The 21149-nt window shown below is 56.9% G+C and overlaps 1 protein-coding gene across 6 annotated transcripts; it reads left to right on the forward strand.

The window, feature by feature from the left end:
- The first annotated feature begins 87 nt into the window (after positions 1-87).
- MAN2A2 (mannosidase alpha class 2A member 2) lies at positions 88-20769 on the forward strand. Of its 6 annotated transcripts, none has more exons than XR_004627674.1 (25): positions 92-415; positions 1231-1380; positions 1932-2189; positions 2260-2404; positions 2525-2696; positions 3109-3236; positions 3458-3631; positions 4034-4220; positions 6285-6462; positions 6780-6982; positions 7187-7369; positions 7541-7655; positions 7889-7956; positions 8083-8248; positions 8797-9033; positions 9265-9387; positions 9684-9798; positions 10045-10178; positions 10348-10489; positions 12580-12713; positions 12960-13034; positions 14473-14667; positions 14811-14921; positions 15481-15711; positions 19079-20769. XR_004627674.1 is itself a non-coding variant. In XM_019800243.2 (24 exons), exons 2-24 carry the CDS (start codon positions 1249-1251, stop codon positions 15631-15633), a joined length of 3402 nt encoding a protein of 1133 aa, XP_019655802.2. In that variant the 5' UTR covers positions 88-415; positions 1231-1248; the 3' UTR covers positions 15634-18083. The 6 variants fall into 6 exon arrangements, 4 of the variants coding, with proteins under 4 accessions (XP_019655802.2, XP_019655803.2, XP_011223991.2 ...); XR_004627673.1 differs by lacking the exon at positions 19079-20769 and adding an exon at positions 18215-19025; XM_019800243.2 differs by lacking the exon at positions 19079-20769 and having other exon boundaries at positions 88-415; positions 6906-6982; positions 15481-18083.
- Positions 20770-21149: the final 380 nt, after the last annotated feature.

Below are 21149 nucleotides of genomic sequence, written 5' to 3' on the forward strand. Positions count from 1 at the left end.
GGGGTGGGCGGTAGGAGAGCGAGCGGCGCTTCGGGTCGCAGGCGGCCCGCGCTCCCGCGCCCGCCCGTTGTCGTTGCGGTCCCCGCGGCGAGGAGGGTCGGCGAGGGCTGCGGCCGGGAGGGCGGGAGCGGGCTGGGCCGGCCGGCGGGCGGGCCACCGAAGACCCGGCGGCAGGTGCCTACCCACCCTGTGACCCAACTCTCTCCTCTCAGCTCCACCCACTTTGGCCTAGACCCAGGCTCCAAGGGCTAAAAATATTGCCCGAAGGCTTCTGAGCGGAATCAGACCGTGCTAAGTAGGACACGGCGCGCAGAGGCGACAGAGCTTCTTGGCCCCAGGGCGGGAGTCAGTCTCCGGAGCGGCGGTTCCGCCTACGCTCGGCCCGGCAGCTAGCGGCCTCCCTCCGGCCGAGCAGGCAAGTGGGGGCTCGCGGGCGGGGGCCGCGGGCACTGGTCCTCTGAAGTTGCCCCACCGCGGAGCAGCTGTGCCCAGCCTCTCGCTAGCCAAGGGACCTTCGGCACCAATCACTGCTGGCTTCTCGGGGGGTCCCCCAAGTGCTCTAGAAGCAAAGGCTGAAAGTTACCCACTGCAGGAATCCGAACTAGCCCAGAGAAGACGCAGGTCCCGCTTGATGTTAGAAACACAAGCTGATGTTACTGCTTTGTAACTTCTTTCTGTTTTTCTTAATGAGAGAGGTGCTGTGCCAGGCACTCTCTGGTGGGCATCAGTCTGATCCAAGAGGTCAGGAAGAAAGGCTTTCCTGTCCATTTCTTGAAATCAAGCTAAATCCCAGTTTATTTTTCTGAAACTAGAAGCACGTGGCCAAGGAGGCTGGACACCCACCTCCTTTGCCTGGCTGTGCCTTTCTTGTAGGGAAAGCTTGTTATAAGCAGGAGGCTGCGTGGTGCACTCTGGAGTCCAAGCTGGGAAGTTTGTTATCCCGTTGTGTTACCCTGGGAAGGAGCATCCTCTGTACCCTAGGGGCAGAGCTGCCACCAGGACCTGGCAGGACGAGCTTCAGCCTTGCTCCTGGCACTTTCCGGGTCTCAGCGGAGAAAGGATGCTCCACAGCCAATGCTGGGATTTGATGCTTAGAAACTTGCTTTTCTCTGGAGTCAGGCAGATGGGTGTGCCTTGAGACTAGCACTCAGGAACTCTTTGGGGCATTTGGTGGAAAGACGAACAAAGGGATTTGCCTGCTGCAGCCGCATATGGTGTCCCTCCTGCCAGGTGTGTGTGGAGGCCAGTATGAAGCTGAAAAAGCAGGTGACGGTATGTGGGGCTGCTGTCTTCTGTGTGGCCGTCTTCTCACTATACCTCATGCTGGACCGGGTGCAGCATGATCCCACCCGTCACCAGAATGGTGGGAACTTTCCCCGGGTGAGTCATGCCTGGTTGCTAATCTCTTCATAGACAAGTCATCTGAGCTCAGGTCGAGAATCAGTGTCAGCCCAGGACAGGAACATTTCTTCCTGATAGGCAGATTTTTAGAAACGCAAAGATAAAAACAATGATAGCAAAAAGGAAGAAGGAAGGAGAAACATGGACTGCCGTTCTGTCCTCCTGAATTCTTGGCAGAGGTTGCTAATGGATTGCAGCATTCTTTCCCACTAAGCCCGGATGCAGTCCTTGTCAGCACTGTGCTCCAGACGGGCCCCACTGGTTGTGGAGAATAGGCATTCGAGGTGAAGTCTTCGCCTTCCATGAGCCAGGGAGCGAGGGTACTCCCAAGCCAAGTAGACTGTGGACCTCTGTAGTGATTTGCAGATCTTCCCTTATCTGACCAGAGCCGTCCAGGCCTGTAGGCTCTTGGTTCTGCCTGCACTTGGGGAGGGAAGGATCCCAGTCAGGCCACGGGTGGCGGGCCCCGTGCAGAGATCCTGCCTGTGGCCCAGGGAGCCGTGGGTGATTGCTTTCTGGTCTTTTGGCAGAGCCAAATTTCTGTGCTGCAGAACCGCATTGAGCAGCTGGAACAGCTGTTGGAGGAGAACCATGAGATCATCAGCCACATCAAGGACTCAGTGCTGGAGCTGACAGCCAACGCGGAGGGCCCGCCCGCCCTGCTGCCCTACTACACGGCCAATGGCTCGTGGGTGGTGCCCCCAGAGCCCCGGCCCAGCTTCTTCTCCATCTCCCCTCAAGATTGCCAGTTTGCTTTGGGGGGCCAGGGCCAGAAGCCAGAGCTGCAGGTACGGGTTGGTGCTGGCGGGGAGCTCCGGTGCTTGTGGGTGGGCGCTGAGCTGCTCTCCGGCCTGGCAGATGCTGACTGTCTCAGAGGAGCTGCCATTTGACAATGTGGATGGCGGCGTGTGGAAGCAAGGCTTCGACATCTCCTACAGCCCGCACGACTGGGACGCCGAGGACCTGCAGGTGTTCGTGGTGCCTCACTCCCACAATGACCCGGGTGAGCATCCCACGGAGCCCTGGGAGCTGGGCTGTACAGTGGGCTTGCTGATGGCAGAGGTAAGGGAGGGGCCGACGAAGACGCTGGCGTCCTTAAGGGGACCCTGTGTCGGCTCCCCAGGCTGGATCAAGACCTTCGACAAGTACTACACAGAGCAAACCCAGCACATCCTCAACAGCATGGTGTCCAAGCTGCAGGAGGACCCCCGGCGGCGCTTCCTCTGGGCAGAAGTCTCCTTCTTTGCCAAGTGGTGGGACAACATCAATGCCCAAAAGAAAGCAGCAGTCCGCAGGCCAGTGCCCCCTGGGGAGGCATGGGAGGGCTACCCTCTGGGCCCTGGGATGGGTGCCTGAGCAGCTGGAGGCCAAGTGCTGGGTGCCAGGGTGGCAGGGAGAGGCAGGGGGAAGCAGGGCAGGGAGGAGTCACTGGTGTTAGGAGAAATCAGAGTCACGTGGAGCTGTGTGAAGAAGCGGAGAAGGAGCACGGGGCCTGGCCCCGGGAAGCGCAGAGGTCCAGAGAGAGGCAGGGTCAGGACAGCGTGGAGGTGTATTGGGGGAGAGGAGGGTGCACGTTTGTTCTGTCGGTCCCGGGCCTTGGGTGAGCAGGCTGGGTGAGGCCAGCGCACACAGGTCCTGGCATCTTCTGGTTGGCAGGACTGGGCAGAGCCTCCCTGCCCCATGCTGAGTGTGAGTCCTTCACTCCAGGCTGGTGGGAAACGGGCAGCTGGAGATTGTGACAGGAGGCTGGGTGATGCCAGACGAGGCCAACTCCCATTACTTTGCGCTCATTGACCAGCTCATTGAGGGACACCAGTGGCTGGAGAGAAACCTCGGTGAGTCTGGGCTCAGGAATGGGTGTCTGCCCCCATAGCTGGGCCCAGGGGACGGCCGGGGCCTATGAGGCGCAGGCATTGGTCGGGGAGGGGGTGGTCCCTTTCTGGGCTGATTTCCAGCAGCACGGGCCTGGCGTGATGGCAAGAAGGGAGCTGGGTCCCCAGCACCGGGATGCCCAGTCCTGAGGTGTTTCAGGCCCTCTGGCCCCGTGTCCTCTCAGGTGCCACGCCGCGCTCTGGCTGGGCAGTGGACCCCTTCGGACACAGCTCCACCATGCCTTACCTGCTGCGCCGCGCCAACCTGACCGGCATGCTGATCCAGAGGGTGCACTACGCCATCAAGAAGCACTTCGCGTCCACCCACAGTCTGGAGTTCATGTGGAGGCAGACCTGGGGTAAGACCAGGTAGGGTGGAGGGGTCACAGGAGTGGTTGTCCCTGGGGAAGGACAGGGATGAGAAATAAGACCCGGTGTCCTTCGGAGCAGACTGGCGAGCACCAGTGCAGACAGCCAGAGTGCTCTGCTCGTTCAGGTGGGGCCGGGATCACGTTGACCTCTGGCCTCTGCAGGGCCTGCTCTCTACTGAGGGTCTGAGCGCGCCCTGGAGGAGCCATGGGCTCCAGAGCCCTCCATGTGCCCCGAGCCTCGGCCTGCACACCGTCTGCAGCCTTCGGTCTGGTTCAGGCCACGCCTCTGTCAGAGCTTCCGTGGCCGGAGCATGTCCCCGCCCCACTGCCGTCCCGCGCCGGCTCCAGAGGCTGCCTGTGCTGGCTGACCGCCCGCTGTGTCTCCTGCAGACTCGGACTCCAGCACGGACATCTTCTGCCACATGATGCCCTTCTATAGCTATGACGTGCCCCACACCTGTGGCCCGGACCCCAAGATCTGCTGCCAGTTTGATTTTAAACGCTTGCCAGGTGGACGCATCAACTGCCCCTGGAAGGTGCCTCCCCGGGCGATCACAGAGGCCAACGTGGCCGAGAGGTATTTGTCCCCGGCCCGTGCTGGGCCATTTTCACTCCACGGAGGAGCTGGGAGACCTGGCCTCGGTCTGGCCTCTGTTGCGTGGGTGTGCTTCGGGGTGTACCTCTGTAAAAGGGGGGTGGGCTCAGGTGGGGAGTTCAGGCCCACAGCCGCTAAGGCGCCAGCTCCCTTACCGAGCCTCCCTGGAAAACTAGAGCAGCCCCGGGGCACCCCGTTTTCCAGAATGGTCTTATTTTCCCAAATGTGTCTGTTTCCCAACCAGAGCCAGTTGACCGATTCAGAAGTGAACATTTCTCAAAGTAGGTAAAGCTCCTCGCACCCTGTGGCCTAACACGCCTTTGTTTAGTGCGGTGTCCTGCCTTTGCTCGAAGTTGGCCAGGATCCCCAGCGCTCGGGGACCCAGAATCCCGTTCAGATGCATTCAGTCCTGCCCAAGAGCCCCCAGCCTCAGAGAAAGCACACCTGTCCCCTCGAGGGTCGTTAGGGACCCCTAAAGATGTCTCTGTTGCTGAAGTTTTACCCCCCCCCCCCGGGAAAGGGCAGACTAAGATTGACCTAGAATGGTGGGTTGGCCGGCACTGACTGGCCTTGAGAATATAACAAGTTGAACTGGTTTTCATGTTGCAGTAACTCTGATTTCCATGATGTCCAAGAGGTGAAACGTGACCAAAAGGGAAAGAAAGTGGTCTTTTGTTTCTGAAACCTAGAAATCTGAACGCCGATTCTAAGCTGGCATCTAGGTCTGTTAAGGTGTGGTGGGTCCTAACGCAGCAGCTGTGACCTGCAGACACCAGCCAGGTTTGCGGAGAGCAAGTCACGAGAGTGACTTCGTTTTCTCCTTTGAAAGGCTTCCTGGGCTGAGGAATTAGGGAAAAATGGTGTTCGAGGAGTCCTCTCTTGAGAACAGAGTAGAAAAGTACCATCGGGATCAGCACAGTTAAGCAGATTAGTGGCTGGTTGAACCACTGTATCCGCAGCGTGCCAATTACTAGGTTGGTCTGAAAAGAGAAGGGATTTAATGAGAGGCTGAAAGGCTTTGTTTTTTATTGATTTTACCAGTAACTTGACTGAAAAAGAAAATGACAAATGTGTATTTATAGTTTCTGCTGTGTGTTTTAAGTGCTTTATATATATATCGATTCCTTTAGTTCGTTTTAATTCTCATAACGTCATGATGGTAGGTACTGACGTTCTCATTTTATAAAAACTGAGGCCCAGAGAGGTTAAGTAACTTGCCCAGGGTCACTCAGCCTCGTACTTGTGGAGCTGGCATAGGCTGGCTCTGATTCTAGGCTCTTCGGTGCTGCGCTCTGCTGCTCACGGGTGGGCAAAGTGAAGCTGGAGTGTCAGAATCGGGATCCCACGAGATCTCAACAGGTTATGTGTGATGTGGGTCGAATCGAACCAGATGAGATTTACTAGATCCAGACGTGAGGTTCCACCCTTAGTCTCAGAAAACAGCATAGAAAAGTTTGGGATGAGAAGAAAGGAACTTGAACCGCAGGCATGGGAAACATGCACGTTGGCTCATGCCAGCTCCGTGGGGTGACCGTGGGGCTGCCAAAGACACCCCTGTTGGTGCGTACCGCACACTGGCCGGCCCACCTGGACGCCCGCATCCAGTGCCGGGCCCCTCGCTCTGAGGGACACAGACACAGGGTGCTGGGGAGCCACTGGGGCTGGAGGGACCCAGAGGACGGAGGAGCTGGGCTTGCGGAGCCGGAAGGGAAGGCATGGAGGGGTGTGGCCCGTCTTCCATACGTCTGAAGGAGAACCCCGGGGGGAGGGGAGTGCTGCGTTCTGTGTGTTGTGCAGGGGCAAACCCTGGAGTCCGGGACCTGCAGCCGGAAACTGCACCCCAGCCTAGGAAGACCTCCCTGGGTGTCAGAACTGACCAGAGAACACGGGGCTCCCGGGGACAGGTTTCCCACTCCAGCAGGTTCCCACTGCAGACCCCATGACTCCTTGGTGGGTGTGTTCAGGGGCCCTCCGGGGCTGGCTCTGCTCCGTTCCTCTTCCAGCGAGACTCCATTTGGGCCTGTGCCCTCTCCCCTCACCCTGCAGGGCCGCACTGCTCCTGGACCAGTACCGGAAGAAGTCCCGGCTGTTCCGAAGTAACGTCCTCCTGGTGCCCCTGGGGGATGACTTCCGATACGACAAGCCCCAGGAGTGGGATGCCCAGTTCTTCAACTACCAGCGGCTCTTCGACTTCCTCAACAGCAAGCCTGACCTCCACGTGCAGGTGGGAGGGGGTGCCGAGCTGGGGAGGGGGGCTAGGGGGGTTCCTTGCAGTGCTACAGCCTGGCCTGGCCTGGCAGGTTACCAGCTCCCAGCTCCAGGGCAGGGTTTGTGCCCGATTCTTGGGCAAGGGTCTCTCTTTTACGTCAGAATTCGTTTCTGGGAGCCCCAGCGTCTGCGTGTAGGCAGGGTAGGACGTGCGGTGACTGCCTGTGCGTAGGCAGAATCCCTGCCACTAGTGCCCAGCCGCAGCCCTTGGGGGCCACAACTCCTAAAAACTCTGGAACTGATGGGAGTGGGTTTGGGGGGGGGTCTCCACAGGCCCAGTTTGGCACCCTCTCTGACTATTTTGACGCTCTGTACAAGAGGACCGGGGTGGAGCCAGGGGCCCGGCCTCCAGGGTTCCCTGTGCTGAGCGGGGATTTCTTCTCCTATGCGGACCGGGAGGACCATTACTGGACCGGCTATTACACTTCCCGGCCCTTCTACAAGAGCTTGGACCGGGTCCTGGAAGCCCACCTGCGGTGAGACTCACCACCCCCCTTCCAGGCCAGAGGGAGTAGACTAAGCCTTTGGTGTTTGGAGTTGCTGGATTGGCTTAGAATGCATTAGAAGGGTTTGGAGACAAGGCAGGCAGAGACGTGGTAGAAAGAAGGGGCGTGGCTTGCTGAGCTCGGGGCGGGGCCTGGAGTTGTCTGGGCCGGAGGCTGATCTCTCTCTCTGGGCAGGGGGGCAGAGATTCTGTACAGCCTGGCTGTAGCTCACGCCCGTCGCTCTGGGCTGGCTAGCCAGTACCCGCTCTCGAACTTCGCTCTTCTGACGGAAGCTCGGCGCACTCTGGGCCTCTTCCAGCACCACGATGCCATCACCGGCACCGCCAAGGAGGCGGTCGTGGCAGACTACGGCGTCAGGTGGGGCCTCTCCTCCTCCCCATCGGGTCCATGCCCTTGCCCGCTGTCCTAAAGAAAGGCCGTGCTGGGCAGTCGTGGGCAGGCCTGCCAAGGGCTCTTCCTGCTGGAGAGGTGGACATTTTGTCTGTGGCCATCATCTCCACGGTCCCCCTCCCGTCCCTGTCCACCCAGGCTCCTGCGCTCCCTTGTCAACCTGAAGCAGGTCATCATCAATGCAGCTCACTATCTGGTGCTGGGGGACAAGGAGACCTACCACTTCGACCCTGAGGCACCCTTCCTCCAAATGGTGAGCCCCACTTCTCGATCTGCTCGGGGTGCTCTCTGGTGCGCGTAGTCCCATCTAAGAGCTGTGGTATGAGGGTGTTGCTCTTGTTTTCCTGCCTGCCCTGGACTGAAAGATCTGTGCCCAGTGTGGCTGGTGGTCCACAGCCAAGATAGGCAGGGGCTGGGGTGGAGACAAGACCCTGAGCCAGGCCAAGCCCCATGACGGTTCTCCCCTTCCCACCCACTTAATCCCAGGATGACACCCGCTTAAACCACGACGCCCTGCCGGAGCGCACAGTGATCCAGCTGGATTCCTCACCCAGGTCAGCCAGACAGGCCAGGTGCACAGGCGAAGCCCCTCTGGCTCCCAACACTGTCTCGCCCACACCTGCCTGAGCACCACTGCCCGGGAGCAGTGGCCTCCGAGGTGAGCCTGCCTCTTCCTGCAGGTATGTGGTGCTGTTCAACCCCCTGGAACAGGAGCGGCTCAGCATGGTGTACCTGCTGGTCAGCTCGCCCCAGGTGCGTGTCCTTTCAGAGGAGGGTCAGCCCCTGGCTGTGCAGATCAGCCCACAGTGGAGCTCTGCCACCGACATGGTCGCCGACGTCTTCCAGGTCAGTGCGGGCCGCGGGGGTGGGCCCCAGCCCTCGCTGCTGACCCGGGGCCTCTCCCCAGGGCCTGACTCTGCCTGTGACACCAGCCTCCCACCCTCCTGCTTCCTGCCCAGGCTGGGGACAGGGGTCCTGGGGAGGGGGTTGCCCAGAAGAAAGTCACTCTTGGGACTTGAGTGTGTCCTCAAAAGGAAGGTGAAGTTTGGGGGGGCAGGAGAATAGTAAAAACGGGAGCTAGGTTGCCCTGCCATTCCTTTGCTCGGCAAGTGTTCACTGACAGCTTAACAAGTGCGTCCCGTTTCATAGTTTCTCAGCTATCACATGAGACTCTTTAAAGTCTGACTAGAGGCAAGTGATATCACCTCCACTTTCAGAGACCGGGGTGGGGGGGTGGACAGAGGCCCCAGTACGTACAGGCACTGGCACAGACTTTCTCAGCGAGGACATGAATGCCCTAGAACTAGAATCCCAGGTCCACATCCAGAACGGATGCGCAGGCCATGGGCTGTGCTTCCTCACCCCTCCCCTCCTCACCCCTCCTGCGCCGGCAGGTGTCTGTGCCCGTGCGCCTGCCGGCCCTGGGCCTCAGCGTGCTGCAGTTGCAGCTGGGCCTGGACGCGCATCGCACCCTGCCGTCCTCTGTGCGCATCTACCTGCATGGCCGCCAGCTGTCCGTCGGCAGGCAGGAGGCCTTCCCCCTGCGCGTCATCGACGCTGGCGCCAGTGACTTCACCCTCAGCAACCGCTACATGCAGGTCCGCTTCTCGGGCCTCACCGGGCTCCTCAAGGTAAAGCGCCAGGGCCCGGGGCGAGGAGGGCGCGCCGGCGGCGGGGTGGTGCTGAGCTGCCCCAGACTGGCGGGGGCCGCGGAGCGGGCCGTCCTGGCTCCGGGGGTGGTGGGTGGGGGGCAGCATGGGGAAGCGGGGCTGGCTCCTTGGGGAACTTCGTCCATGCCCTCCCAGGGGGCAGGCCTGACATGCCGCTGTGGGGCCAGGGGTCAGGGCTGTGTTTTTTGGCAGAGCATCCGAAGGGTGGACGACGAGCAGGAACAGCGGGTGGACACGGAGTTCCTCATCTACGGCACCCGCGCGTCCAAAGACAAGAGTGGAGCCTACCTCTTCCTGCCTGATGGGGAGGCCCAGGTATCCTAAAGACGCCTCGCAAGCCCCGCAGGCCCTGGGAGGCCCCGCTGTCGGAGGGTACAAGGCGCCCCGTGAACTGAGGCAGTGGGGAGGGGCGCGGGCCTTCTCCGGGGGCCTTGCCGGCGCCGCCTCGGGAGCCAGGTGGGCTGAGCAGCGTCCGCTGGGGCCGTGGCCGGCTCAGCCAGGGGTCTCGGGCTGAGCCCGCCGGGAGCAAGCACTCCTGCCAGCGCCGGGAGGCTGCCGGCCCGCTCTGCCTTCTGTGCTGTGGCTTCAGCTGCCGCCTGCTCTGCCGCCAGCCCTATGTTCCCAAGGACGCCCCTGTGCTGCGTGTCACCGAAGGCCCTTTCTTCTCGGAGGTGGTTGCATACTACGAGCACGTTCGCCAGGTGGTCCGGCTTTATAATCTGCCAGGTGAGGCGGCAGCTGAGGCGGGTCAGAAGAAAGGTCCCGGCTGCACAGGCTTCACAATGCTCTTCCTTCTGCGCGTCCTCTGCTCATACGTCTGTTCCCAGCAAACTTATCGTTAGAGACGGGGATGACGTTCATTCTCTTGGAGCGAAGGTCCTCCAGGAATGCTGGGAGTTGCCAGAGGCTGGGCACAGCCTCTCCCAGCCCAGTCTCTCAGACCTCTCCGTGCTCTCCCTTTGTCCTGCCCAGGGGTGGAGGGGCTGTCTCTGGACATGTCATCCCTGGTGGACATCCGCGACTACGTCAACAAGGAGCTGGCCCTCCGCATCCACACAGACATTGACAGCCAGGGTGTCTTCTTCACGGACCTCAATGGCTTTCAGGTGATTTCTGGGGCCCTGGAGACCTCACACAGAGGGCGCTGGGAGTGGTCTGCCCTGATGGAGGAAGAGGAATCCTCAGCAAGAGTGATCAGGGACTCCTTCAGACTGGGGGCCTCTTGGGCCCAAATGGTGCCCGGATGCCCTTGACCTGCTGGCCTTGCCCTCCCAGGTGCAGCCCCGGCGCTATCTGAGGAAGCTGCCCCTGCAGGCCAACTTCTACCCCATGCCAGTCATGGCCTACATCCAGGACGCGCACAACCGCCTCACCCTGCACACCGCCCAGGCCCTGGGGGTCTCCAGCCTGCACGACGGTGAGTGGGGAGCAGGAGCTATGGGGAGGGCGGAGGGCGAGCTGGAAGGCCATCTGGGCCCTGGGCCTCCCCTCTCAGCGGGCCCCACCCATTTCCAGTCCGCATCACCTCCGTGCTTGGAGAACACTGCCAGCTCCTGTCAGTCACACACAGGCATGGCAGGACATGGCAGGAAGGCAGATGCGTGCTGTCACCCTCTCCCCTCTGCAGGCAGCCATGGAGGTGATGGGGGCGGGGTGGAGGGCTCCTGTTGGGTCCCTTTAAGAAGCACAAGGGTATTGAACAGTGATTTTCAACTGATGTATGTGGCGCCCTTTTCCTGGCCAGGGATGGAAGTAGGAACAATTGGAAAAGTGCGTTTGATGTTATAATGAAATACTTAACAGGGACCCTGGGTGGCTTAGTTGGTTAAGTGTCCAAGTCTTGATTTCGGCTCAGGTCGTGATCTTGGTGTTGTGAGATCAAGCCTTGTGTTGGGCTCCATGCTGGGCATGCAGCCTGCTTGAGATTCTCTCTCTCCCTCTCTTCCACCTCTTTTTTTTTTTTTTTTTTTAAGATTTTATTTGATAGAGACACAGTGAGAGAGGGAACACAAGCAGGGGGAGTGGGAGAGCTTCCTCTCCCCCACTTCTTGCTCTCTTGCTCTAAAAAATTTTTTTTTAGTTAAAAAAGATTAAGCAAAGGAGAAAAATATATACTATCTTCCTACTAATGTTCATTAAAAGAGAGAATGACGTTCTTAAGAATTGAAACAAAGTCATGAGGGGTACTGGGCCAGAGCTGGGCATGCCGGGCAAGCTGAGGTGGCTTCCGCGTCCTCAGGGTGGAGTGAACAGTTTGCACTTGGCCTCTGAGGCCTTCATATCTTCCATGTTTGGGTTGGAGCCTTTGTGCAGGGCTCAGCCAAGAGTGCCTGGTCCAGGCTGTGCAGGGGGGGCCCATGGCCCGGGCCGTGGAGGCCTGACCCCCTGCTGAAGGAGTGTGGCTTTGCTGCCCCTTTGCCCGGGATCAGCCCGCTGTCAGACTGCCAGGCTCTGTCTGCGCCATCGACTGCTAGCCGCGCCCGGTGTCTCCACTTGGTTCTCTCTGCCCTTTTGGGAAATAGAGTGCTTAGAGATTATTATTTGTTTTAAGATTTTATTCATTTACTTGAGAGGGAGAGCAAGACAGCATGACTGAGCAGGGGACAGAGGCAGAGGGAGAAGCAGCCCCCCTGCTGAGCAGGGAGCCCAACATGGGGCTTGATCCCAGGGCCCCAGGATCACGACCCCAGCTGAAGGCAGATGCTTAGCCAACTGAGCCACCCAGGCGCCCTGAGATTATTGTTTTATACGTATAGGTCCATTTTAGGACTTTTGGATATCTTTCCAAAAAAGTTTGTTCAGGGTAAAAAGACTTAGGAACTACAGAAGTCAGAATCGGGCTGGGGAGAGGGATCGGGCCACCTGAGTGGGCTCCCTCAGGAGATTCTTAAAAAAACAGGTGCTGGGAAAAATCCTCCCGCCGACATATGTCAGCTTTGCAGTGAGCCCCTTCCCCAAGCATGTTTTACAAAGAAAGCCTAGGCGATCGTCTGCCATCTCTTCTCCCCAGGGCAGCCCTAGATGATACCTAATTTGAGCTTCAGTCTGGTCTGCCGTCTGCCTGTCCTCCGTGCTCTCCTTGTGACGGATAGGTGGCCGAGCTGGAGTCCGTCCCAGCGTAGAGCAGGGACTGGTGGGCATGTGTTCTAGTCACAGCAAAGTCTGCCTGAGCTGCCTGGCCTCGGGCCTCTGCAGCAAGAGCTGTGGGCCGTCCAGGGCAGTTCTGTGCCTGCTCCTTTACTTACCTGAAGTGGCCAGTCCAGATATGGTCCCCAGCCTGAGCTCCCGGGCCTGCCCCTGGTCCTGAGATGCAGGCCCTGCCCGCTCGGGGCCTCTGGCTTCCTCTTCTGTGACACTGGCCCTTCACTCAGCCCCCTTCCAGCTCCGGGTCCCACGGCTCTTCGGGCGTTTCCCTCGGGGCCTGGGGTTGGGATTCTTCTTCCAAAGCCCGATATCTGCTTGGGAATGGGGGGTCGCAGGCACGGGGCTCACAGTTAACATCCCCAGGCCAGCTGGAGGTGATCCTGGACCGACGTCTGATGCAGGACGACAACCGGGGTCTGGGCCAAGGGCTCAAGGATAACAAGAGAACCTGCAACCATTTCCGCCTCCTGTTGGAGCGGCGAACGCTGGGCAGTGAGGTACGTTCTGGGCCTCCCTCCCCAGGACCCAGGTCAGGCTGGTCCCTTGGGCGGCAGAGCTAGAGGTGGGCGAGGGGTAGTGACAGTAGGGCTCTTCCTGGGGTGTGGGGCGTGCGTCCGACACTCTGCTGCTCCGTCTCCCACAGTATCTCCCGCCTTCCTCTGTGCCCCCCCACCCCCCACCGCGTCCTCTGGCCCTCTCTGCTCCAGCCCTGTGCGTCTCATGGCTTTCTTTGCCCCCACCAGCCTGGCTTTTTCTCCAAACTGGCAGCCATGTTTAGGGACTTGGTCTTTCACAGCAGCAGGAGCAATAACCTTGAGGTAAGGGCCAGCGATGGGTGTTGAGCTAGTGTCAGCGAGTTGTAGCTGGAGTCGGAGCCTGCCACTCAGTCCCCCGAGCCTGTGGCTCAGTCCTCACTCACCGAGGACCTCCTGAGCACGTGCTGTGCTTGAGGCCCGAGAGGAACGTGAGCATCTGTGTCACTGACCCTGCTCTCTAGGACTTCGCTCGGGGGTAGGGGTGGGGGGCAAGCTCTGTGTGTAAAACTAAGGTAGAAGTATGCCCCCCGGTGCTGAGGAGCGAGAGAACATCGTGAGCCAGGGGACGGAGGGCAGCTTCGAGAGAACAAGTCAGCCAAGCACAGCTCTGATGAATGGGGGTCTGGTCTCAGCCGGGAACAGAGGCGTAGGGTGGAAGGCAGGAGAGACCGCGTGAACGGGGAACAGCAGTGCGTTCACTCAGCTAGACCAGAGCTGCTTGTCCGGTGTGGTAGCTTCTAGCCACGTGTGCTTATTTAAGTGAATTAAAACTAAATACAATACCAAATTCGGTTCTTATTCGTACCAGCCATGTTTCGAGTGCCCAGTGGCCACACGTGGCTAGCAGCTACTCTATCATCCTGCACAGGTAAAGTGTGTTTCTTTCTTTGCGGAAAGTTCTAGTGGCCGTGGCTGGGCTAGCATGAGGTCGGGGGTTGTTTGGGGCCGACTGTAGTGGGCCTGCAACGGCTGCTGGGAGAGTCTGGACTTTAACTGGAGGCCAGGGAGGGGCCGGAGCAGGAAGGCTCTGCCCTAAGCCTGTCGCTCTAACACCAGGAGTAGGGTGGCTCTTCAGGGAGACTGGAGGCGGGTGATGACTTAAAGGCTGTTCACGCAGGAAATGACGGGGGCTCAAACTGAGCCACTGGAGGGAGAGGTCGGGGGTGGGAGTGAGGACACTGTTGGGGGGTGGTGGAGGGCAGGGGAAGTGAGAGATTCTGGGCGATTGGAAGGAGGGGAGCGCTAGGCACAGAAGTACAGAATATGGACAAGTGGCCGCCTTAGAGAAAGTCCAGGTCAGCCACCTAAGCAGCAGTCCTCGGTGGACACAGCTGTGGGGACCCCCAGGCCTGAGGACCAGGGCTGGTGCTGTGGACGTGGGGCCGTACGTGGAACCATGGGATCGCTCTGGGTCCTCCCTCCATCCGTGTGAAGCACACGTCCGCCTGTCTCCCATTCTCCCCCCTGAGAATCTGCGTGATGGGAGATGGTGCTTAGGGTCCGGGGTGTGTGCTTGTGGTAGCGTCACAGAAGCAAAAACCCCAAAAGTTGAGGAGAGAGGGCCTAGTAAATAGTCCTTCCTAGGTTGTGTGAGGTGGAAAGTGGCCACACGGGAAGGGTCCTGCAGCCTTCCAGACACATCGGGGAAGCTCTTTCCAGAGGAACTGACCTGGGCGTGTGTTTACCCTCCCTTCACCCGCATCTCGGGCCAACCCTGCAGGTCCAGGATGGCCGCTCCACGAGCTACCCGTCCCTCCTCGGCCACCTGACCTCTGTGTGCCTGAATACCCCAGTGCTTGCCCTGCCCGTAGCCAGGAGGCAGCCCCCGGGCCCCGGTCTGCGCTCGTTCCATCCCCTGGCCGGCTCTCTGCCCTGTGACTTCCACCTGCTCAACCTGCGTACGCTGCCGGCCGAGGTGAGTGTCCCGCTCCGCTCTGCACCTGCAGGGCCAGGCCCTGGCCTTTCCTCAGCAAGACTCCCGCCCGTCCCAGTGCTGCTCTGCCGGTGAGCCCCTAGTGGCCCAGCCCCCCCACCGCCCCTTATGTGTCTGTCACCCAGGACGATGCCTTGCCTTCGGCGGAAACCGCACTCATCTTACACCGCAAGGGTTTCGACTGTGGCCTTGAGGCCAAGAACTTGGGCTTCAACTGCACCACAAGCCAAGGCAAGGTGAGCGGGGCCGAGGTATGGGCGGGAAAATGGGGAGACTGCCGTGAGGTGGGCAGTGAGGATGGGACTGGGGGTGGGGGGTCCCTCGGGCATTTTGGAGAGAAAAGGAGAAGCTGTTGATGAGTGTTTTCAAAGCAAGTGAGGCCTGGTGGGGGCACATTCCAGGCGAGGCATACAGCTGGAGAACTTGTGCTCCGTGAGCTGGGACCGCTGTGAGACAAGGTGGAAAACCCCAGAAGCCACCATGCTGCTATTCTGTAAGCTCTATTCATGGTTTAAGCTGGGGCTGAGACGTGCCTCCCCGTGTCACGGCCTGTGCAGCACCGGCGGGTCCAGACAGGGTCCTTGTCCTCAAAGAGCTCACGGCTCAGTGGGGTGCTACTTACCCTGCGGCCCACGGGCAGGCTTCAGAGCTGGGCACACGACAGCGAGCCCCCAAGACTCCACACAGACCCGCATGTGCCGAGAGGCACCACGTTGGTGACAGGCCAGGGCCTCCATGAGGTTCTTCACCGAGAAGAGCCCCCAGCACAGCCATGTTCCGTGTTCCTCTCCACAGGCGGCCCTGGGGAGCCTCTTCCACGGCCTGGACGTGGGCTTCTTGCAGCCGACCTCCTTGACGCTACTGTACCCTCTGGCCTCACCCTCCAACAGCACAGACGTCTATCTGGAGCCCATGGAGGTTGCCACCTTTCGCCTCCGCTTGGGCTAGGGCTTCCCGTGGCCTGAAGAGAACGTTCATCCGCAGAGACTGCCTCTTACACACGGTTGGGTTGGACAAACCGGACAGGTATCCTGTCCCGATCTACCTCTCAGAACTGTGACACGCTGGGCTCCGCCCTCATTTTCTGTTTATCGTTGCTTCTCTGTTTGCTGGCAGCTGCCAGCCCAGCGTCAGGTAGACAGGGCAGACGCTCGAGGGACGGTGGCAGGAGCGCCCTTGGTCAGAGCGGGCAATGCCAGCCTGAGCTTTGGGTTGTGAGCGGCACCCGGCCGGGCGCGGGCTCAAACACCCACCGCTCTCCCATGATGGGATGGAGAAGAAGCAGGGTCAGAACAGGGAGGGCAGGCTGGGCGGGTAGCAGCCCAGTGCCGGGGTCACTGTAGGCAGGAGCTGGCTCGAGGGGGACCCCCTGGTTATGGAGGGACTGCTGGAAGGAGGGGGTGGGGACCCGGAGTCACAGTGGGGTGGAGGAGGAATCCCTTTCTGTGACGGCTCTGCCATCAGTGCCCCCTGGCCTGCATGCCCCTACTCGGGGCTGTGGTGCGGCAGGAAGGACACGCTAGAGACCACGTCATGACCAGAGGTCAGAGGACACTTCAGATACCAAAACCCTCCTCTCATCATGGGCACTTGGTCTGTGCATTGGTGTGCGGGATGGTGGCAGGAACGTCGGGGGTCCACCATCGTACCTGACTGCTTTTTGGTTCCTGCACTCTGTACACCACTGTCCTGGGGAGCCCCTTCCCATCCTGGGGCATTTGGTCTGGCACACTTCCTCTTGCTGGAAAGAAAGTGAAGCCGCCAAGAGCCCATGAGCTTGAGCAGTTTGAGAAGGCTTTCAGCCCCATCCCTGCAGTCAGGGCGCGAAGCTTCACCATTGGGTCACCCTTCTACAGAAGTGTTCAGATCCTGGCACAGGGACTGGGGATGCAGAGCGCAAATCAGGAGGCAGTACGGCCGCTCATCCGCCTTCATTTCAGCTTCGATTAATAGAGAAAAGTTTTTGATAGTCTCTATAGATGCTGAAACAACATTTGGTAGTTTAAGATCTATCCCTTATTAAAACCCTTAGTAAGTTAAGATTACAAAGAAACATCCTACTCTAGATAAAAAATGTCTATCACAAAGCACCAGTTAATGACATTTGAAGAGTCCGACACCATGGGTGTTCCCGTACAAGTCGGAAAGTAGCCAAGGACATATCACTAGTTAGCAGTGTCCTGGCACTGTCACCCCCGCAGGTGAGCAGGTGAAGAAGAGGCTGTTACGGCTGTCATTGTTTGCAGACGATAGCACGGCCGACCTATAAAATCTAAGCGAGTCAGCTGGGGACCTCGGACCATTCTGTAAGTGGACTCAGACGATAGACATGACGCTCTTGTGAAGAGTTCGGTTCTCTCTGAATCAGCCCATAATTCAGTGTATTCCAGCGCTGTTGGATACTTTGGGAATTTGATGAGTTCTCAAGTTAATTTGAAAGAGTAAATATGTGAGAATATTAAATTCTGAATGATGGTGCATTCGGGGGTGGGGAGCATCGAGGGGGTAAAAGGCACGTGTCCTGCACCACTGCCCCCAGGATGCCCAAGCGCCCAGGAGTGGCCCCTGGGACCTGGGGTGGGCTCGGACAGACCAGCTGATGGAACAAAAGGCAGAGTCCAGAAGCAGACCCCCAGGTAGATGGGAACTTAGTGGGATAAAAGAAGTATTTGAAGTGGGGAAAAGAGATGGATTGTTTAATAAACAGGACTTTAAGACAGCTGGCCCTCAAAGTAAGAGTTAGCTCTGTCATTCAGTTTCCACCAAAATTCGTTCCAGAGGGAAGAAACCAAAAAAGTTAAACTACAACATTACTGAAGGAAATACAGGAGATTATTATACCTCCGGTGTGGGAAACTCTGTTTTAAATATAACATGAAACCTGAAAGATCTAATAAGGGAAAAGATAAACAGATGTTACCACCCCAGAATATTGGAAGTTTATGTATGATGGAAAACATCAGGGTTACAACACAAATGACAGATTGGGAAAAAATGTTTGTAGCACTTCCAATATTGATGAGTTAATTACTTCAGGAGAAAAGCTTGCTTTGGGGTCCTTGGAGAGGGTCCCCCGGGCCTGCTCAGCAGCACCCCAAACATGAAGAGTTCTTCCAGGTTATCCAGGGCTGTTGTCGCCAACATCGGGCCAGGGCACTGGAATCCTGTCTAAATCGTCGTGGAAGAAATAACATGATCGATGTGAGGTGCTCAGCACAGAGTGCCCAGTACGTAGAGGAGCTCACTAAACAGGGACTGTAATCTTAGTAAAGGACGCTAAGCAGTGAGACCACAGCAGGTGGTATTTTCTAGTATCATATGACTTGTAATCAAAAGATAACGGAGACTCTGTGAACCCCCCCTAGGAAATGAGCAGAATAAAGGCTACGACCTTTGGAGGTCTTAGATGTACCATGGAGTTATTCATCTGCCAGGAACAATGTTTAATCCTGCACACCAGCCTTTTAGAACTACTCCAGGCAGCCTTGTTCAAGGCGGGGTCCAGAATCACCGGGTGTGTTTGTTTCAGGTCCAGCTTTTTGGCCTGTCCTGGCGAGGGCTGCCTCTCACCTGGATGTGGGGATGAGGGGTCCTTGGAGCAGAGACCGAGACTCGCTGAGACTGCCCTATACCAAAAACCAGAGACAGACCCTGTCATGCATGGGAGGGCAAGCCGATTCCGGGGCACCATCTACTGAACCCATTTCTGGGAGCAGCAGAGAATCTGCATTTTTAACAAGCTTCCAGGTGATTCTTTTGCACGTGGTAATTTGGAAATGGGCCTATGATATTAAGGCAAGCAGCAGTCCTTTACCACGGAGCCTGGCACTGAGGCCTCCTTTCTGAGGGTTACAATCATAATTAGAACCAGGACATGACACAGAAGCAACGTCAACCCCTGGACCTAGAATTCTCTTCCTCCCTGCACCCCTCCAGCCACTTAGAACTACCCCATTTCCATGAAGAAAGGAATGCTGGGAAGGTGGACTGAAACAAAGAACTGACTCGTCATGTGCAGGCCAAGCCAAGCACGGACTGTGCTTTGCCTCGGTTTCCCCGGGGGGGGGGCAGAGAGACCCGTAGAAAGAATGGCATCTCTCAGCAGAAGCTCACCTGCCTGCCCCACTGTCATAGCAGCTGGCTAACTGCACTGACACCCTCCCAGAGGAGAAGCACAGTCTGGGGTGGTGGGAACAAGGCTCACCGCCCAAAATCGAGATCTTTGTTTTTCACTAACAAAAGTGTGTACAAGTAAACACTTCGAGGGGCAGTTCTCATAGCAAGAACAGGTGAGAGAGGAGGAGGCCAGATCCTTCAGAACAAACCTTGATTTTACTTAGGGTCTGTGGGAAATCAATTCAGAACTTCTTTTTTTTTTTTTTTTTCAATTCAGAACTTCTTAACGGTTACCAGGACCAAGTGGATCTGCAGATGGTCTCTGTCCATTCTGGGTCCTGACTTTGGACCCTCCTAACTGAGGATAAGCCTGAACTGAAAGTGGGCATAGGAGACCCGGATGGGCGGGAGATGAGGACTTCCCAGCCCTTGGGATGTGACAGGGTTGAGGATGTAAAACCCAGCACCAAGTATGGAAGCCTCGAGGAGCTCTCTCGGGGGAGGGGGAAAGTCAAGTTTCCCTGTCCGTGGGTGGAGGGACTTGCATTGACCAAGAACGGAGAGAAGAGCGACAGCCCTAAGCAAATGGGAAGCTGCCCAGCTCAAGGGAAAGAGCAGTGAAGGGGACCCATGCTGGGCCATCGGAGTCCATGTGGGACACATAGGTGACCGAGAATGACCGAGCAATGCCAAGAGGCCAGAGCCAGGCTGAGCGAGGAGCACAGGATGAGAAAGCAAAGAGGCTGCAAGGAAAAACATGACAAAATGTAAGCAGCCCCAAACAATACTTCATTGAAATAGAGTCTGTGTGTGGGAGAAACACTGGACTTGGTGCAGACGACACAGAGACCAATGGATTTGGAAAGCAGAGCTGAGGAATCACTTGAACACGCCACAGAGCTAAAAGGAAAATGCAAGAGAGAGGTGAAGAAATATGGCAGATAGGGCACCTGCATGGTTCAATCTGTTGTGCAACTCTCAGTTTTGGCTCAGGTCATGATCTCAGGGGTCCTGGGATTGAGCCCGGTGTCGGGCTCTGCACTCAGCAGGGAGTCTGCTTGAGACTCTCTGTCCCTCTGTCCCTCCCCCTGTTCGCGTGTTCTCTCTCGAATAAATATGTAAAATCTTAAAATATGGCAGATAGACTTGGAAGCATTGACATAATGTTTAGTAGCACTTTTAGGAGAGACTATAGTGAATAGGGAAGAAGAAACCGTCCAAAAGGACAGTGGGTGCGTTCTTCAGAAACGAAGACGTATGAGTCCTTGGAATGAAAGTATGCACCAAGTTCCAAGAAAGGGATGTCCTGTGCGCTCACTCTCTGACAAATAAAAATAATAAAAAAGGGAATGCATAAAGAAAATACTGGCCATTCATATAATGAAATACTACAAAGTAGTTTAAAGGAATGAGCTAAAAACATTCATGTGCATTGATATGGATAAATCTCAAAAGCATTGCTAAAGGAAAAGAAAGTTACAGGGGTGCCTGGCCGGCTCAGTCAGTAAAGCATTGCAACGCTTGATCTCAGGGTTGCAAGTTCAAGCCCCATGTTAGGTGTAGAAATAAAAAAAAAAAAAAGAGTGATACATGATACATACTTAACGACAAAATACTCCAAAACAAGTACTATAAGGACAGTCTTTTCCACAAATGGTGCTGGGAAAATTGGATATCCACACATAAAAGAATGAAGTTGGAAACTTATACCATACACAAAAATTGAAATGGATCAAAGACCCAAATGTAACCGCTAAAACTATAGAACTCTTAGAAGAAAACAGGAGGAAATCTTCATGACATTGTGGCAACAATTTCTTAGGACACCAAAAGCATAGGCAATAATCCTTCTGGAAAAGAGTCACCATTCTAGATGTCATTAAGATATTCATGAATTGTGGGAAGAAATAAAAATATCAACATTCACAGGATTCTAATTTGGAAAAGTTGATTCTTACCCTCATGGATGACTTTGAGGGGTTCATGATGTCCGTGGAGGAAGTCACTGTGGATGTGGTGGAAACAGCAAGAGAACTAGAATTAAAAGTGAAGCCTGGGGACGCCTGGGTGGCTCAGTAGGCTAAGCGTCTGCCTTCGGCTCAGGTCATGATCTCAGGGTCCTGGGATCAAGTCCCACATTGGGCTCCTTGCTCGGCAGGGAGCCTGCTTCTCCCTCTGCCCTTTCCCCTGCTCTTGCTCTCTCTCTCTCTCTCCCCCTCTCTCTGACAAATAAATATCTTAAAAAAAAAAAAAAAGCCTGAAGATGCGACTGAATTGCTGTGATCTCATGATTAAACCTTGAATGGATGAGGAGTTGCTTCTTGTGGATGAGCAAAGAAAGTGGTTTC

Source organism: Ailuropoda melanoleuca, chromosome 9 (genome assembly GCF_002007445.2).
Source record: "Ailuropoda melanoleuca isolate Jingjing chromosome 9, ASM200744v2, whole genome shotgun sequence".
NCBI lineage: Eukaryota > Metazoa > Chordata > Mammalia > Carnivora > Ursidae > Ailuropoda > Ailuropoda melanoleuca.